The sequence below is a fragment of the Anolis sagrei genome, chromosome Y (assembly GCF_037176765.1).
Source record: "Anolis sagrei isolate rAnoSag1 chromosome Y, rAnoSag1.mat, whole genome shotgun sequence".
Classification (NCBI taxonomy): Eukaryota; Metazoa; Chordata; class Lepidosauria; order Squamata; family Dactyloidae; genus Anolis; species Anolis sagrei.
In genome coordinates this window covers 80966280-80984783 of record NC_090035.1, presented here as the reverse complement: position 1 = coordinate 80984783, position 18504 = coordinate 80966280, and the positions used below count along the sequence as shown (strand labels likewise).

Here is an 18504-nt window from a genome sequence, read left to right as displayed (position 1 = left end):
TCAAGGTTATGGGATCCAGGAATATTGAATATTCATGTCAAGTTTGGTCCAGATCCATCATTGTTTGAGTCAACACTACTCTCTGGATGTAGGTGAACTACAACTCCCAAACTCAACGTCAATGCCCACCAAACCCTTCCAATATTTTCTGTTGGTCATGGGAGTTCTGTGTGTCAAGTTTGGTTCAATTCCATCATTGGTGGGGTTCAGAATGCTCTTTGATTGTAGGTGAACTATAAATCCCAGCAACCACAACTCCCAAAGGACAAAATCATTTAAGTCTTTTCCAAGTAAAGGCCGCACAATGAAATAGTCAGTCACAAGCTTGGTCCAGATCCATCATTGTTTTGAGTCCACAGTGCTCTCTGGATGTAGATGAACTACAACTCCAAAACTCAAGTTCAATGCCCACCAAACCCTTCTAGTGTTTTCTGTTGGACATGGGAGTTCTGTGTGCCAAGTTTGGTTCAATTCCATCATTGGTGGGGTTCAGAATGTTCTTTGATTGTGGGAGAACTATAAATCCCAGCAACTACAACTCCCAAAGGTCAAGGTCTATTTTCCTCAAACTGCACCAGTGTTCATATTTACTGTATACTGTATACTGTTGATTGTTATATTATGTTGTAAACCGCGTTGAGTCGCCGGCTAGGCTGAGAAACGGCGGTATATAAATATAGCAAATAAATAAATAAATATTTGGGCATATTGAATATTCATGCCAAGTTTGTCCCAGATCCATCATTGTTTGAGTCCACAGTGCTCTCTGGATGTAGGTGAACTACAACTCCAAAACTCAAGTTCAATGCCCACCAAACCCTTCTAGTGTTTTCTGTTGGTCATGGGAGTTCTGTGTGCCAAGTTTGGTTCAATTCCATAATTGGTGGGGTTCAGAATGTTCTTTGATTGTAGGAGAACTATAAATCCCAGCAACCACAACTCCCAAATGACAAAATCATTTAACTCTTTTCCAAGTAAGGGCTGCACAATGAAATAGTCAATCACAAGTTTGGTCCAGATCCATCATTGTTTTGAGTCCACAGTGCTCTCTGGATTTGGTGAACTACAACACCCAAACTCAAGGTCAATGCCCACCAAACCCTTCCAGTATTTTCTGTTGGTCAGGGGAGTTCTGTGTGCCAAGTTTGGTTCAATTCCATCGCTGGTGGAGTTCAGAGTGCTCTTTGATTGTAGATGAACTATAAATCCCAGCAACTACAACTCCTAAAGGTCAAGGTCTATTTCTGCATACTCTATCAGTGTTTACATTTGGGCATATTGAGTATTCATGCCAAGTTTGGTCCAGATTCATCATTGTTTTGAGTTCACAGTGCTTTCTGGATGTAGGTGAACTACAACTCCAAAACTCAAGTTCAATGCCCACCAAACCCTTCTAGTGTTTTCTGTTGGTCATGGGAGTTCTGTGTGCCAAGTTTGGTTCAATTCCATCATTGGTGGGGTTCAGAATGCTCTTTGATTGTAGGAGAACTATAAATCCCAGCAACTATAATTCCCAAAGGTCAAGGTCTATTTCCTCAAACTCCACCAGTGTTCACATTTGGACATATTTGAGTATTCATACCAAGTTGAGTCCAGATCCATCACTGTTTGAGTCCACACTGCTCTCTGGATGTAGGTGAACTACAACTCCCAAACTTAAGGTCAATGCCCACCAAACCCTTCCAGTATTTTCTGTTGGTCATTGGGAGTTCTGTGTGCCAAGTTTGGTTCAAGTCCATCATTGGTGGGGTTCAGAATGCTCTTTGATTGTAGGTGAACTATAAATCCCAGCAACTACAACTCCCAAAGGTCAAGGTCTATTTCCCACAAACTCCACCAGAACTGTTTTGGTCTTGCTCATGCTTCCTTCTAACTGGTCTTCCTTCTAACTGGTCTTGCTTTTCCCCCGCACAGGCGCACCCGCGCTGTCCGGTGGTGACGCTGGACACGGCTCCGCTCCCGACCACCCCTCCTCCGCCACCGCCGCTGTCCCCGCAGCCGCCCTCCTCGGGCCCGGCGCTGTCCGGCAGCCGCTCGGAGAAGGGCTCCTCCTCGTCCTGGTCCAGCCGCTCGCTGGGCGCCCGCTGCCGCAACTCCATCGCCTCCTGTGCCGACGAGCAGCCGCACATCGGGAACTACCGCCTGCTCAAGACCATCGGGAAGGGCAACTTCGCCAAAGTCAAGCTGGCCAGGCACATCCTCACCGGCAGAGAGGTCAGCACGGGGGACCAAAGCGGTGGGCAGGGGGACACTTCATTATTATTGGGTTGCTGTGAGTGTTCTGGGCTGTCTGACTATATCCCAGTAGCATTCTCTCCTGACATTTTGCCTGCATCTGTGGCTCATGGCATCTTCAGAGCATCTGTTGGGAGTGAGGCAAGTGGAATATATATATTTGCAGCTGCAAGGCTACTCAATTATGTCATATATATATATATATATATATAATATATATATATATGACATAATTGAGTAGCCTTGCAGCTGCAAAGTCAATCAGTAAGAGTATTTGAATAGAAGGAGTGAAGCATGTAGAGTGTATATATCTCTGTGGAATAATGTCCAGGGTGGGAGGAAGAAACCTTGTCTGTTTGAAGCAGGTGTGAATGTTGCAGTTAGCAAGCATGAATATTATGAGTAACCACGAAGCTGCCAAGTCAACCAGTGAGGGTATTTGCATAGAAGGAGTGAAGCATGTTGAGTGTATATATATCCCTTGTCTGTTTGAAGCAAGTGTGAGGGTTGCAATTAGCAAGCTTGATTAACATTGATTAGCCATGAAGTAGCCATGAAGCCGCAAAGTCAACCAGTGAGGGTATCTGTATACAAGTAGTGAAGCAAGTGGAGTGTTTATATACACCTGTGGAATAACATCCAGAGTGGGAAAAAGCAACCTTGTCTGTGTAAAGCAAGTGTGGATGTTGCAATCATCAAGCATGAATAGTATGAGTAGCCACAAAGCTGCCAAGTCAATCAGTGAGGGTATCTGCATAGAAGGAGTGAAGCATATGACATGTATATATCCCTTGTCTGTTTGAAGCAAGTGTGAATGTTGCAGTTACCTAGTGTGATTAATATTGAGTAGCCATGAAGTAGCCATGAAGCTGCAAAGTCAACCAGTGAGGGTATTTTCATAGAAGGAGTGAAGCATGTTGCGTGTATATATATCCCTGTGGAATAACATCCAGAGTGGGAGAAAGAAACCTTGTCTGTGTAAATGAAGTGTGGATGTTGCAATTAGCAAGCATGAATAGTATGAGTAGCCATGAAGCTGCCAAGTCAATCAGTGAGAGTATTTGCATAGGAGTGAATCATGTGGAGTGTATATATCCCTTGTCTGTTTGAAGCAAGTGTGAATGTTGTAGTTAGCTAGCCTGATTAGCATTGAGTAGCCATGAAGTAGCCATGAAGCTGCAAAGTCAACCAGTGAGGGTATTTACATAGAAGGAGTGAAGCATGTGGAGTGTATATATCCTTGTGGAATCATGTCCAGGGTAGGAGCAAGAACCCTTGTCTATTTGAAGCAAGTGTGAGGATTGCAATTAGCAAGCTTGATGATTAACATTGATTAGCCATGAAGTAGCCCTGAAGCCGCAAAGTCAACCAGTGAGGGTATCTGTATACAAGTAGCGAAGCAAGTGGAGTGTTTATATACACCTGTGGAATAACATCCAGAGTGGGAAAAAGCAACCTTGTCTGTGTAAAGCAAGTGTGGATGTTGCATTTAGCGAGCATGAATAGGATGAGTAACCATGAAGCTGCAAAGTCAATCAGTGGGGGTATCTGCATACAAATAGTGAAGCAAGAGGAGTGTTTATATACCGGAGGAATAATGTCCAGGGTGGGAGAAGGAACCCATTTCTGTTTGAAGCAAGTGTGAATGTTCCAGTTAGCAAGCTTGATTATTATTAAGTTGTGCATTTTTGGAGTGTCTGGCCATTTCCCAAAAGCATTCTCTCCTGACGTTTGGCCTGCATTTGTGGCTAATCGAATCTTCAGAGGTTCTGTTTGCAGTGAAGGAAGTGGAGTGTATATATCCCTGTGGAATAATGCCCCAGGAAGGGGGAAGAACTCTTCTCTGTTGGAAGCGAGTATGAATGTTGCAACGAGCAAGCTTGAGTAGCATAGAATAGCCATGGAGCTGCAAAGTCAATCAGTGAGGGTATCTCTGCATAGAGAGAGTGAATCAAGTGGAGAGTATATATCCCTGTGGAATAATGCCCTAGGAAGGGGGAGGAACTCTTCTCTGTTGGAAGCGAGTATGAATGTTGCAACGAGCAAGCTTGAGTAGCATAGAATAGCCATGGAGCTGCAAAGTCAATCAGTGAGGGTATCTCTGCATAGAGGTCACCTGGCTGTTGTTGCCTGGAGGCACCCTCCCTGATGGTAATACAGGAGTAGATACAGGAGTAAGTTTAGGACATTGATGCTATTATTATTATTATTATTATTATTATTATTATTAGTATTACGCACACTAAGATGTATAGTTCATAACTTTTTAAAATATATATATATATATTTATATTTTCCGGAATTGTTTACTTTCTCTAGGTGGCGATCAAAATAATCGACAAAACCCAGCTGAACCCAACAAGCCTCCAAAAGGTGAGAAACTGGTGAAACTGGGACTGTGGCGCAGCTGGCTGGGAGTCAGCTGCATTAAGATCACTACTGACCAAAGGGTCATGAGTTTGAAGCTAGCCTGGTTGGAGTGAGCTTCCGACCAATTTGTGTAGCTTGCTGTTGACCTTTGCAGCCTGAAAGACAGTTGCATCTGTCAATTAGGAAATTTAGGGTGCCTAATGTAACTAATTTACGATGCCATAAAAATCTCCAGCAAGCATGCAAAGAATGAGGAAGTACTTCATCAGCGTCACAAATGGACGGTGAAGTGACAGCTCCCCTGGTGACCAGAATACCCTCGTGAACCTGGAATGCTAAATAGCCTCTGTGTATCTGCCTATATATGTTGCGTGAGGGTAATTTAACTAATTTACGACGCCATAAAAATCTCCAGCAAGCATGCAAAGAATGAGGAAGTACTTCATTAGCGTCACAAATGGACGGTGAAGCGACAGCTCCCTGGTGGCCAGAATATCCTCATGAAAAAGCTGGAATGTTAAATAGCCTCTGTGTGTCTGCCTATATATGTTGTGTGAGGCTAATTTAACTAATTTACGATGCCATAAAAATCTCCAGCAAGCATGCAAAGAATCAGGAAGTGCTTCATCAGCATCACAAATGGACGGTGAAGCGACAGCTCCCCCGGTGGCCAGAATACCCTCGTGAACCTGGAATGCTAAATAGCCTCTGTGTGTCCGTCTATATATGTTGCGTGAGGCTAATTTAACTAATTTACGATGCCATAAAAATCTCCAGGAAGCATGCAAAGAATGAGGAAGTACTTCATCAGTGTCACAAATGGACGGTGAAGCGACAGCTCCCCTGGTGGCCAGAATATCCTCATGAAAAAGCTGGAATGCTAAATAGCCTCTGTGTATCTGCCTATATGTGTTGCGTGAGGCTAATTTAACTAATTTACGACGCCATAAAAATCTCCAGCAAGCATGCAAAGAATGAGGAAGTACTTAATCAGTGTCACAAATCAACGGTGAAGTGACAGCTCCCCCTGGTGGCCAGAATACCCTTATGAAAAAGCTGGAATGTTAAATAGCCTCTGTGTGTCTGCCTATATATGTTGTGTGAGGCTAATTTAACTAATTTACGATGCCATAAAAATCTCCAGCAAGCATGCAAAGAATCAGGAAGTGCTTCATCAGCATCACAAATGGACGGTGAAGCGACAGCTCCCCCGGTGGCCAGAATACCCTCGTGAACCTGGAATGCTAAATAGCCTCTGTGTGTCCGTCTATATATGTTGCGTGAGGCTAATTTAACTAATTTACGATGCCATAAAAATCTCCAGGAAGCATGCAAAGAATGAGGAAGTACTTCATCAGTGTCACAAATGGACGGTGAAGCGACAGCTCCCCTGGTGGCCAGAATATCCTCATGAAAAAGCTGGAATGCTAAATAGCCTCTGTGTATCTGCCTATATGTGTTGCGTGAGGCTAATTTAACTAATTTACGACGCCATAAAAATCTCCAGCAAGCATGCAAAGAATGAGGAAGTACTTAATCAGTGTCACAAATCAACGGTGAAGTGACAGCTCCCCCTGGTGGCCAGAATACCCTTATGAAAAAGCTGGAATGTTAAATAGCCTCTGTGTATCTGCCTATATATGTTGCGAAGGGCTAATTTAACTAATTTACGACGCCATAAAAATCTCCAGCAAGCATGCAAAGAATGAGGAAGTACTTCATCAGCGTCACAAATTCACGGTCAAGCGACAGCTCCCCCGGTGGCCAGAATACCCTCGTGAACCTGGAATGCTAAATAGCCTCTGTGTATCTACCTATATATGTTGCGTGAGGCTAATTTAACTAATTTACGATGCCATAAAAATCTCCAGGAAGCATGCAAAGAATGAGGAAGTACTTCATCAGCGTCACAAATTCACGGTCAAGTGACAGCTCCCCTGGTGGCCAGAATACCCTCATGAAAAAGCTGGAATGCTAAATAGCCTCTGTGTGTCTGCCTATATATGTTGCGTGAGGCTAATTTAACTAATTTACGATGCCATAAAAATCTCCAACAAGCATGCAAAGAATGAGGAAGTACTTCATCAGCGTCACAAATTCACGGTCAAGTGACAGCTCCCCTGGTGGCCAGAATACCCTCATGAAAAAGCTGGAATGTTAAATAGCCTCTGTGTGTCTGTCTCTATGTGTTGCGTGAGGTTAATTTAACTAATTTACGACGCCATAAAAATCTCCAGCAAGCATGCAAAGAATGAGGAAGTACTTCATCAGCGTCACAAATGGACAGTGAGGCGACAGCTCCCCTGGTGGCCAGAATACCCTCATGAAAAAGCTGGAATGTTAAATAGCCTCTGTGTATCTGCCTATATATGTTGCAAAGGGCTAATTTAACTAATTTACGACGCCATAAAAATCTCCAGCAAGCATACAAAGAATGAGGAAGTACTTCATCAGCGTCACAAATGGACAGTGAAGCAACAGCTCCCCTGGTGGCCAGAATACCCTCATGAAAAAGCTGGAATGTTAAATAGCCTCTGTGTATCTGCCTATATATGTTGCGTGAGGTTAGTTTAACTAATTTATGACGCCATAAAAATCTCCAGCAAGCATGCAAAGAATGAGGAAGTACTTCATCAGCGTCACAAATGGACAGTGAAGTGACAGCTCCCCTGGTGGCCAGAATACCCTCATGAAAAAGCTGGAATGTTAAATAGCCTCTGTGTATCTCCCTATATATGTTGCATGAGGCTAATTTAACTAATTTACGACGCCATAAAAATCTCCAGCAAGCATGCAAAGAATGAGGAAGTACTTCATCAGCGTCACAAATTGACCGTGAAGCGACAGCTCCCCCGGTGGCCAGAATACCCTGATGAAAAAGCTGGAATGTTAAATAGCCTCTGTGTTCTCTCCCTATATATGTTGCGTGAGGCTAATTTAACTAATTTACGATGCCATAAAAATCTCCAGCAAGCATGCAAAGAATGAGGAAGTACTTCACCAGCGTCACAAATGGACGGTGAAGTGACAGCTCCCCCTGGTGGCCAGAATACCCTCATGAAAAAGCTGGAATGTTAAACAGCCTCTGTGTATCTGCCTATATATGTTGCGTGAGGCTAATTTAACTAGGAAAGCTATGCCGGTCCTTAATTAGCAATTCCCAGACTCTTTGTTGGTTGCCATGGCATTTTTGCTAATTACCAGCAAACGAACTTAAGGGGGTGGAAAATTAACGAAGGATGGCTCGTTTGTTTGGCTGCCCCATCTCCCCTTCCGTGGCTGATCGTAGGCTTACATCTTGCTTTCTTTGCAGCTTTTCCGCGAAGTCAGGATCATGAAGGGCCTCAACCACCCCAATATTGGTAAGTTGGCTCGTGGATGATGGGAGTTGTTGTGCAAATCATCTCGAAGAGTGACAAAAGCTGTAATTGCACCAACGAGACACTCCAGAGAACACCCAAAACTCACAAATCAATTGTAGTATAGTATTCTGTGTTCTGACGAACGCAGCTTTGGGCTGGTGGATGATGGGAGTTGTAGTCCATGCACCTGGAAAGGGACCAGATTTGCGAAAGAAAGGTATATTTACACTAATGAGAAATTCTGGTTATTGTCATCGTGATATAATTTACTGTGACCCAATGAATGCAGAATTCAGTTGGTGGATGGTGGGAGTTATATTCCATACTGTCATCCAGTGGATATAGTATTAGGTTGGTGGGTGATAGGATTTGTATTCCATACTGTCGTCCAGTGAATGCAGAATTAGGTTGGTGGATGATGGGAGTTATATTCCATATTGTTCCAGTGGATGTAGTATTAGGTTGGTGGATAATGGGAGTTGTATTCCATACTGTGGCCCAATGAATGAAGAATTAGGTTGGTGGATGATGGGAGTTGTATTCCATACTGTGGTCCAGTGAATGCAGAATTAGGTTGGTGGATGATGGGAGTTGTGTTCCATATTGTGGCCCAATGAATGCAGAATTAGGTTGGTGGATGATGGGAGTTGTATTCCATACTGTGGTCCAGTGGATGTAGTATTAGGTTGGTGGATGATGGGATTTGTATTCTATGCTGTCATCCAGTGAATGCAGAATTAAGTTGGTGGATGGTGGGAGTTATATTCCATATTGTTCCAGTGGATGTAGTATTAGGTTGGTGGATGATGGGAGTTGTGTTCCATATTGTGGCCCAATGAATGCAGAATTAGGTTGGTGGATGATGGGAGTTCTATTCCATACTGTGGCCCAATGAATGCAGAATTAGGTTGGTGGATGATGGGAGTTGTATTCCATACTGTGGTCCAGTGAATGCAGAATTAGGTTGGTGGATGATGGGAGTTGTGTTCCATATTGTAGCCCAATGAATGCAGAATTAGGTTGGTGGATGATGGGAGCTGTATTCCATATGGTTGTCCAGTGGATGTAGTATTAGGTTGGTGGATGATGGGAGCTGTATTCCATATCTCATCCAGTAAATGTAGGTTAGTGGATGATGGGATTTGTATTCCATACTCCTGAAAGGCACCAGATTTAGGAATAAAAAGTATATTTGCACCAATTCTGGGTATTGTCATTATGATATAACTTACTGTAGTCCAATCCGTTTAGAATTAGGTTGGTGGATGATGGGGGTTGTATTCCATACTGTGGCCCAATGAATGCAGAATTTGGTTGGTGGATGGTGGGATTTGTATTCCATACACCTGAAAGGCACCAGATTTAGGAATAAAGAGTATATATTCACCAGTTCTGGTTATTGCCGTTGTTATATAATTTACTGTAGTCCAATCAGTTTATAATTAGGTTGGTGGATGATGGGATTTGTATTTCATACTGTCATCCAATGGATGCAGAATTAAGTTGGTGGATGATGGGATTTGTATTCTATACTTTTGTCCAGTGAATGTAGAATTAAGTTGGTGGATGATGGGATTTGTATTCCATACTGTCACCCAGTGGATGAAGAATTAAGTTGGTGGATAATGGGATTTGTATTCTATACTGTCATCCAGTTAATGCAGAATTAAGTTGGTGGATGATGGGATTTGTATTCTATACTTTTGTCCAGTGAATGTAGAATTAAGTTGGTGGATGATGGGATTTGTATTCCATACTGTCACCCAGTGGATGAAGAATTAAGTTGGTGGATAATGGGATTTGTATTCTATACTGTCATCCAGTTAATGCAGAATTAAGTTGGTGGATGATGGGATTTGTATTCTATACTGTCGTCCAGTGAATGCAGAATTAAGTTGGTGGATGATGGGATTTTTATTCTATACTGTCATCTAATGAATGCAGAATTAGGTTGGTGGATGGTGGGAGTTGTGTTCCATATTGTAGCCCAATGAATGCAGAATTAGGTTGGTGGATGATGGGAGCTGTATTCCATATGGTTGTCCAGTGGATGTAGTATTAGGTTGGTGGATGATGGGAGCTGTATTCCATATCTCATCCAGTAAATGTAGGTTAGTGGATGATGGGATTTGTATTCCATACTCCTGAAAGGCACCAGATTTAGGAATAAAAAGTATATTTGCACCAATTCTGGGTATTGTCATTATGATATAACTTACTGTAGTCCAATCCGTTTAGAATTAGGTTGGTGGATGATGGGGGTTGTATTCCATACTGTGGCCCAATGAATGCAGAATTTGGTTGGTGGATGGTGGGATTTGTATTCCATACACCTGAAAGGCACCAGATTTAGGAATAAAGAGTATATATTCACCAGTTCTGGTTATTGCCGTTGTTATATAATTTACTGTAGTCCAATCAGTTTATAATTAGGTTGGTGGATGATGGGATTTGTATTTCATACTGTCATCCAATGGATGCAGAATTAAGTTGGTGGATGATGGGATTTGTATTCTATACTTTTGTCCAGTGAATGTAGAATTAAGTTGGTGGATGATGGGATTTGTATTCCATACTGTCACCCAGTGGATGAAGAATTAAGTTGGTGGATAATGGGATTTGTATTCTATACTGTCATCCAGTTAATGCAGAATTAAGTTGGTGGATGATGGGATTTGTATTCTATACTTTTGTCCAGTGAATGTAGAATTAAGTTGGTGGATGATGGGATTTGTATTCCATACTGTCACCCAGTGGATGAAGAATTAAGTTGGTGGATAATGGGATTTGTATTCTATACTGTCATCCAGTTAATGCAGAATTAAGTTGGTGGATGATGGGATTTGTATTCTATACTGTCGTCCAGTGAATGCAGAATTAAGTTGGTGGATGATGGGATTTTTATTCTATACTGTCATCTAATGAATGCAGAATTAGGTTGGTGGATGGTGGGAGTTGTATTCCATACTGTCATCCAGTGGATGTAGTATTAGGTTGGTGGATAATGGAGTTTGTATTCCATACTGTCGTACAGTGAATGCAGAATTAGTTTAGTGGATGATGGGATTTGTATTCCATACACCTGAAAGACACCAGATTTAGGAATAAAGGGTATACTTGCACCAATTCTGGTTATTGTTGTTGTGATATAATTTGCTCTGGTCTAATGCATGCGGCTGTAGGGTAGTGGATGATGGGAGTTGTCATACCAAAGATATCCATTACCCTAAAGGACCAAGAAAAGTCACTTAATGCGGTGTAAGCTTTTTGCCAACGGTGCAATCCATGCCATCTGGGCAAGTTGATGTCGATTGTGCTTCTCGTGTTGTCCAGGGTTTGAATATATCATCTCAACAACATCTTTCCCTTTCAGTGAAACTTTTCGAAGTCATAGAGACGGAAAAGACCCTCTACTTAGTGATGGAATACGCCAGCGCTGGTAAGTGCCGTGGGACCCCCATCCTATACTGCCATTTGCCATCATTTGGTGCCATATAGCGATGCCCAGCTCCTCACATTCCTCTTGGGATGGTGCTATGTCTCCCATCGCTTCCACTCCTTGGAAATTATAGTACAACAAGTCCCGGGAGTTGTAGTGCCTCCCCAAGATCGAGCCATAAGGAGAGGCGGGTCATAAATGTTGCTGTTGTTGTTGTCGTCATCATCGTTATTATTATAATTATATGATGATGGTGATGATGATGATGATGATGGTTGTCGTCGTCATCAACATCATCATTATTATCATTAGAGGATGATGATGATGATGATGATGATGGTTGTCGTCATCATCATTATCATTAGATAAGAAAACTAGTCCAATGTGGGCTAGGCAAAACTACGGTGAGGTGGATCTGTAATTGGTTAAGTGGACGAACACAGAGAGTGCTCACTAATGCTTCCTCTTCATCTTGGAAAGAAGTGACAAGTGGAGTGCCCAAAGCAGGGTTCCGTCCTGGGCCCGGTCCTGTTCAACATCTTTATTAATGACTTAGATGAAGGGCTAGAAGGCAGGATCATCAAGTTTGCAGATGACACCAAATTGGGAGGGATAGCCAATAGTCCAGAGGACAGGAGCAGAATTCAAAACGATCTTGACAGATTAGAGAGATGGGCCAAAACTAACAAAATGAAGTTCAACAATGACAAATGCAAGATACTCCACTTTGGCAGAAAAAATGAAATGCAAAGATACAGAATGGGGGACAATGCCTGGCTCGAGAGCAGTACGTGTGAAAAAGATCTTGGAGTCCTCGTGGTCAACAAGTTAAACATGAGCCAGGAATGTGATGTGGCGGCAAAAAAAGCCAATGGGATTTTGGCCTGCATCAAGAGGAGCATAGTGTCTAGATCTAAGGAAGTCATGCTACCCCTCTATTCTGCTTTGGTTAGACCACTTTACCTGGAATATTGTGTCCAATTCTGGGCACCACAATTCAAGAGAGATATTGACAAGCTGGAATGTGTCCAGAAGAGGGCCACTAAAATGATCAAGGGTCTGGAGAACAAGCCCTATGAGGAGCGGCTTGGGGAACTGGGCATGTTTAGCCTGAAGAAGAGAAGGCTGAGAGGAGACATGATAGCCATGTATAAATATGTGAGAGGAAGCCACAGGGAGGAGGAGGGAGCAAGCTTGTTTTCTGCTTCCTTGGAGACTAGGACGCAATGGAACAATGGCTTCAAACTACAAGAGAGGAGATTCCATCTGAACATTAGGAAGAACTTCCTGACTGTGAGAGCCGTTCAGCAGTGGAACTCTCTGCCCCGGAGTGTGGTGGAGGCTCCTTCTTTGGAAGCTTTTAAGCAGAGGCTGGATGGCCATCTGTCAGGGGTGATTTGAATGCAATATTCCTGCTTCTTGGCAGAATGGGGTTGGACTGGATGGCCCACGAGGTCTCTTCCAACTCTTTGATTCTATGATTCTATGATGATGATGATGGTTGTCGTCGTCATCATCATTATCATTAGATGATGATGATGGTTGTCGTCATCATCATTATTATGGGATTTATAATATATGGGATTTGGATTTAATGTCCATCCAGGATATTCATTGGGATGGAAATGCATTGAACCCTTTTCCTTGGGCTGCAAAACCCTTACCAAATACATCCCTTTCCCCTTTTATTTTGCAGGCGAAGTCTTCGATTACTTAGTCTCTCACGGCCGGATGAAGGAGAAAGAAGCCCGGGCCAAGTTCAGACAGGTAGGGAAGCATGGGATATATACTGCATTTGGGGTTTTGTTCTCTTCCCAGACTCCAAACTCATTGCAATGGAGTCTGGGCTTTGCAAAGGAGCCATACGAGTTGACTAGGCTTTGTCATGGAGACCGTGCGGGCTGCTCACATGGCTGGCTATCGATCCCTCCATTCCGGCTTCAGGGCCGAAATATTGATCGTCGTTCTCTTTAAAAGGGTGGGAAAGACGTCACTTCTCGGCAGGAAGGAGCTGCGCATGGGGAGCTCTGCACATGTGCATTAATTCCATGCTTTTCCCTTTCTAGATTGTCTCCGCTGTGCACTATTGTCACCAAAAGAACATCGTCCATAGGGATCTCAAGGTAATAACGCACCCATTGGGTGGCTTTCCTCGTTTCCTTATGATAACACTTATGTTCCCGGATTATCCATGCCATTTTCTAATTGGTCTTCTTCTAAAGACATGGGAAAACTTTATCAAACTGCCAAAACTTTGGTTTTTTACGGGAGGAACATCGTACAGCACATTTTGCAATAGTTTTCCAATAAATATCTCCTGGAGTCTCAACAAATTTAACATAGTTTGTGCTACAAAAATGAAGCACAACTACTTTCAGAGTAAGGACTGCACAATTAAGCAGGAAAGAAGACTTAGAATCATAGAATCAAAGAGTTGGGAGATGTTGCAACCCAGACCAGGAAACAAGACCATAAGATATTAATCCACCACACTTGACTGTAGGAAAAAACAATCCTTTTTTATTGATAAAAAATGGTTACAAAATAGAGGAAAATACAAAGTCCAAAAAGCCACAGTAAAATTCAGCAGTCAGGAATGTCTATGAACTAGATCAAAATTCCAAAAGCAACACTAGAAAAACCTGGAACCTGTTAGCATCTCACTAACCGTACTTGGAAACTAGAAGCCTCTGGGAATGCAGGCCATGGAAACCAGGAAATCTGCCAAGGTAATGCCTCAGTCTAAACGATGCTTGATCTAATGAGAGAGCCCAGGGAGAGAAACTTAAAACTAAAGAAACTGTTTCGGGACACGCCTCCAGGCTTTGAAGCCTGTGCTTCAAGGTTAATCTGCTTGACCTTCGCAGACTCTGCGATTCACTCCTGTTTTTCCAAATCTGTCCTTTTCTATCCTCATTTAAAAAAGGCAGGTGCTAGCTCCTCTGGAGAACTATCACCGCTTGATTCAGAAACATTCCCATCAGGATGCGTAGTTTCACTTTCCAAGCCACTGACCTCAGAATCAACAGTTTCAACAGTTTCCAAACCATCAGGGACAAATTCATGTTCAGTAGCCTGTTCAGTTGCATCAGGAAATATAATCAGAGAATCAGGTTCAGGTTCACACGCAGGCTGAACCCCAACAGAAGACACCTCATGGGCCATCCAGGGACTTTCTTTTTGTGAGAAGACCAAGGCAAAGAAGGCATTAAGTAGTTTTGCCTTTTCCTTATCATCCCCTGACAGCATTGCCCCATCTTCTCCTCGAAGAGGCCTTATCGCCTCCTTGTTTTTCTTTTTTCTACTGACATAAGAAAAGAAGCCCTTTTTATTGTTTTTAATGTCCCTGGCAAACTTGAGCTCGTTTTGTGCTTTGGCCTTGCGGACCTTTTCCCTACAGGTGTTGGCTATTTGTTTGAATTCTTCTTTGGTGATTTCTCCCTTTTTCCACTTCTTGTGCATGTCTCTTTTGTGTCTTAGCACAGTTAGAAGTTCTTTGGTCATCCATTCTGGCTTCTTTGCACTTGTCCTATTTTTTCTCTTTGTTGGCACGGTTTGCAATTGCAAATTGTGGAATCATTGGGAGTTGTAGTTTGACAAGGGCCTGCAGCCTTCTCTGCCAGTGGGTGCTGGTGCCTCACCAAACTACAAATCCCATAGTATTGAGCCATGGCAGTGCAAGTGAGTCATTAATCCTATAATGTCGATGACACCCCTAGTTTTCCCTACCCCAAATAAATCATTATTATAATTATATAATTTTGAAAATTGCAGAATGCTTCTATTTCACATTTGAGTCTCCTTTGTGGAGAGAAAAAGTGGGGTTCAAATAAGCATATTATTAATAATAATAATAATAAAATACTCCATTATTCTTAGCAAGACCTGTCCTTTACAGGAATTGGAAATGTGACTATTTTGGACTACAACTCCCATTGCTTTTATTAGCATGGTGGCAATGCAACTTGCCATCCTTTCTACCCATATTCATCTTGCATTTTGTTGGAAAAGTGACTATTTTGGACTACAACTCCCATCGCTTTTATTAGCATGGTGGCAATGCAACTTGCCATCCTTTCTACCCGTATACATCTTGCATTTTGTTGGAAAAGTGACTATTTTGGACTACAACTCCCATCGCTTTTATTAGCATGGTGTCAATGCAACTTGCCATCTTTTCTACCCATATACATCTTGCATTGAGTTGGAAATGTGACTATTTTGGACTACAACTCCCATCGCTTTTATTGGCATGGTGGCAATACAACTTGCCATCCTTTCTACCCATAAACATTTTGCATTGAGTTGGAAATGTGACTATTTTGGACTACAAATCCCATCGCTTTTATTAGTATGGTGGCTATGCAACTTGCCATCCTTTCTACCCATATACATCTTGCATTGAGTTGGAAATGTGACTATTTTGGACTACAACTTCCATTGCTTTTATTAGCATGGTGGCTATACAACTTGCCATCCTTTCTACCCGTATACATCTTGCATTGAGTTGGAAATGTGACTATTTTGGACTACAACTCCCATCGCTTTTATTAGCATGGTGGTTATGCAACTTGCCATCCTTTCTACTGTATACATCTTGCATTGAGTTGGAAATGTGACTATTTTGGACTACAACTCCCATCACCTTTATTAGCATGGTGGCAATGCAAGTTGCCATCCTTTCCATCCATATACATCCTGCATTGAGTTGGAAATGTGACTATTTTGGACTACAACTCCCATTGCTTTTATTAGCATGGTGGTTATGCAACTTGCCATCCTTTCTACCCATATGCATGCTGCATTGAGTTGGAAACGTGACTATTTTGGACTACAACTCCCATTGCTTTTATTAGCATGGTGGCAATGCAACTTGCCATCCTTTCTACCCATATCTATCTTGCATTGAGTTGGAAATGTGAGTATTTTGGACTACAATTCCCATCGCTTTTATTGGCATGGTGGCAATGCAACTTGCCATCCTTTCTAGTTTCTACCCATATACATCTTGCATTGAGTTGGAAATTTGACTATTTTGGACTACAACTCCCATTGCTTTTTTAGCATGGTGGTTATGCAAGTTGCCATGCTTTCTACCCATATACATCTTGCATTGAGTTGGAAACATGACTATTTTGACCTACATGGTGGTTTTGAACTAGCATGGTGGTTATGCAAGATGCCATCCTTTCTGCCCATATATGCCTCTTGCATCAAGTTGGAAATGTGACTATTGCGGACTACAACTCCCATCACTTTTATTAGCATGGTGGCAATGCAAGTTGCCATCCTTTCTACCCATATACATCTTGCATTGAGTTGGAAACGTGACTATTTTGGACCACAATTCCCATGATGTTTGCTGGCAGGGGATTCTGGGAGTTGTTGTCCTCTTTTTCCAGTCATTGCCCCCTTTCCTATCCCTTAACACTTCCTTTTGTGGGAAGGCTTCTCCTGCCGTTTGTATCCCGTCTCGAACCGAAACGAAAGGGAGATAATCATGATTTATCATGATCATCATGATCATCATCATCATCATCATCATTATTATACACTATGCAAAACTGTTTTTATTCCTGGGTTACAAATGTCATTTCCTAATTGATTCTACCATAAAAACATGGGGAAAGTTGATTAAAAGTGCCCAAACTTTGTTTTTACGAGCGAGATGTTGTGCAGCACATTTTGCAATAGTGTTTCAAAGAATCGCTCATCGAGTCTCAGCCCATTCAACAGAGTTTGTGGCACGAAAACAAAATTTCTGGAGCGGAACGACTACTTTCAGAGTAAGGGACGGACAATTAAACAGGAAATGAGACTTTCAAACCAGGAACAGAACATTTTTTTTTCAAATTTTGTTACATAGTATACATAAGTTTTATACGACTCTTACTGTATAAATGAGGTTTGGACATTTTTCCTTTTAAACACATATAAAAGACTTGATTCTTGTGTAGTTTCTTCTCTTGCTGCTCTGTGTGGATCATCAGAAGTATCCTCTCTCAACAGGTTTTCCTTTCTTAATTAGGAACATGGCATCCCAGCTTTGCAAACTCAACACACAGCAATCCCTGTTGGGCATGGGTTGGGTGTCAATTTGCAAAACAGGATCATTGCATGCTTATATGGAATCACGACTGTCCCGAGAAAAGTCCCTTTTGGGGACTGGCAGTTAAGATGAGCCAAAGGAGAAAGAGAAGAAGGGTCTATTTATTTGCAAACCCAACATGCAGCCATCTCAGTCACTAGGACGCATTGACCACAGACAGGTTAGGTGTCATTTTGCAAAATATTAAAATCTTTGCATCGCTGCAAAACATTGTTACAAAACATTAAGACCTTTGCATCGCTGCAAAGCATTAAAACGTTTGCATCGCTGCAAAACATTAAATCCTTTGCATCACTGCAAAGCATTAAAACCTTTGCATTATTGCAAAACCTACTTTTTGTATCGCTACAAAACATTAAAACCTTTGCATCACTGCAAAACATTACAATCTTTGCATTGTTGCAAAAATTATACTTTTTGTATCACTGCATAACATTACAATCTTTGCATTGTTGCAAAAATTATACTTTTTGTATCACTGCAAAACATTACAATCTTTGCATTGTTGCAAAAATTATACTTTTTGTATCACTGCAAAACATTACAATCTTTGCATTGTTGCAAAACATTATACTTTTTGTATCGCCGCAAAGCATTAAAACCTTTTCATTGCTGCAAAATATTAAAACCTTTGCATTGTTTCAGAACATACTTTTTGTGTCGCTGCAAAACATTAAACCTTTGCATTGTTGCAAAACATATTTTCTGTATCGCTGCAAAACATTAAAACCTTTGCATTGTTGCAGAACATACTTTTTGTATTGCTGCAAAACATTAAAATCTTTGCATTGTTGCAAAACATTATACTTTTTGTATCACTTCAAAACATTAAACCTTTGCATTGTTGCAAAACAAGCCCGAAAAAAACCCACAACAACCCAGTGATTCCGGCCATGAAAGCCTTCGACAATACATTATACTTTTTGTATCACTTCAAAACATTAAAACCTTTGCATTGTTGCAAAACATTATACTTTTTGTATTACTGC

General features: G+C 41.8%; 1 protein-coding gene across 2 annotated transcripts in view; it reads left to right on the top strand.

The window, feature by feature from the left end:
• LOC132780761 (MAP/microtubule affinity-regulating kinase 4) overlaps positions 1-18504 on the top strand; it is a 101076-nt gene that overhangs the window by 33937 nt on the left and 48635 nt on the right. For both annotated transcript variants that reach the window (XM_067461306.1, XM_067461307.1), the window contains exons 2-7: positions 1915-2214; positions 4555-4608; positions 7919-7967; positions 11341-11406; positions 13103-13173; positions 13473-13529. In XM_067461306.1, the coding sequence (XP_067317407.1) occupies positions 1915-2214; positions 4555-4608; positions 7919-7967; positions 11341-11406; positions 13103-13173; positions 13473-13529 (597 nt within the window). The remainder of the gene's footprint in view (positions 1-1914; positions 2215-4554; positions 4609-7918; positions 7968-11340; positions 11407-13102; positions 13174-13472; positions 13530-18504) is intronic.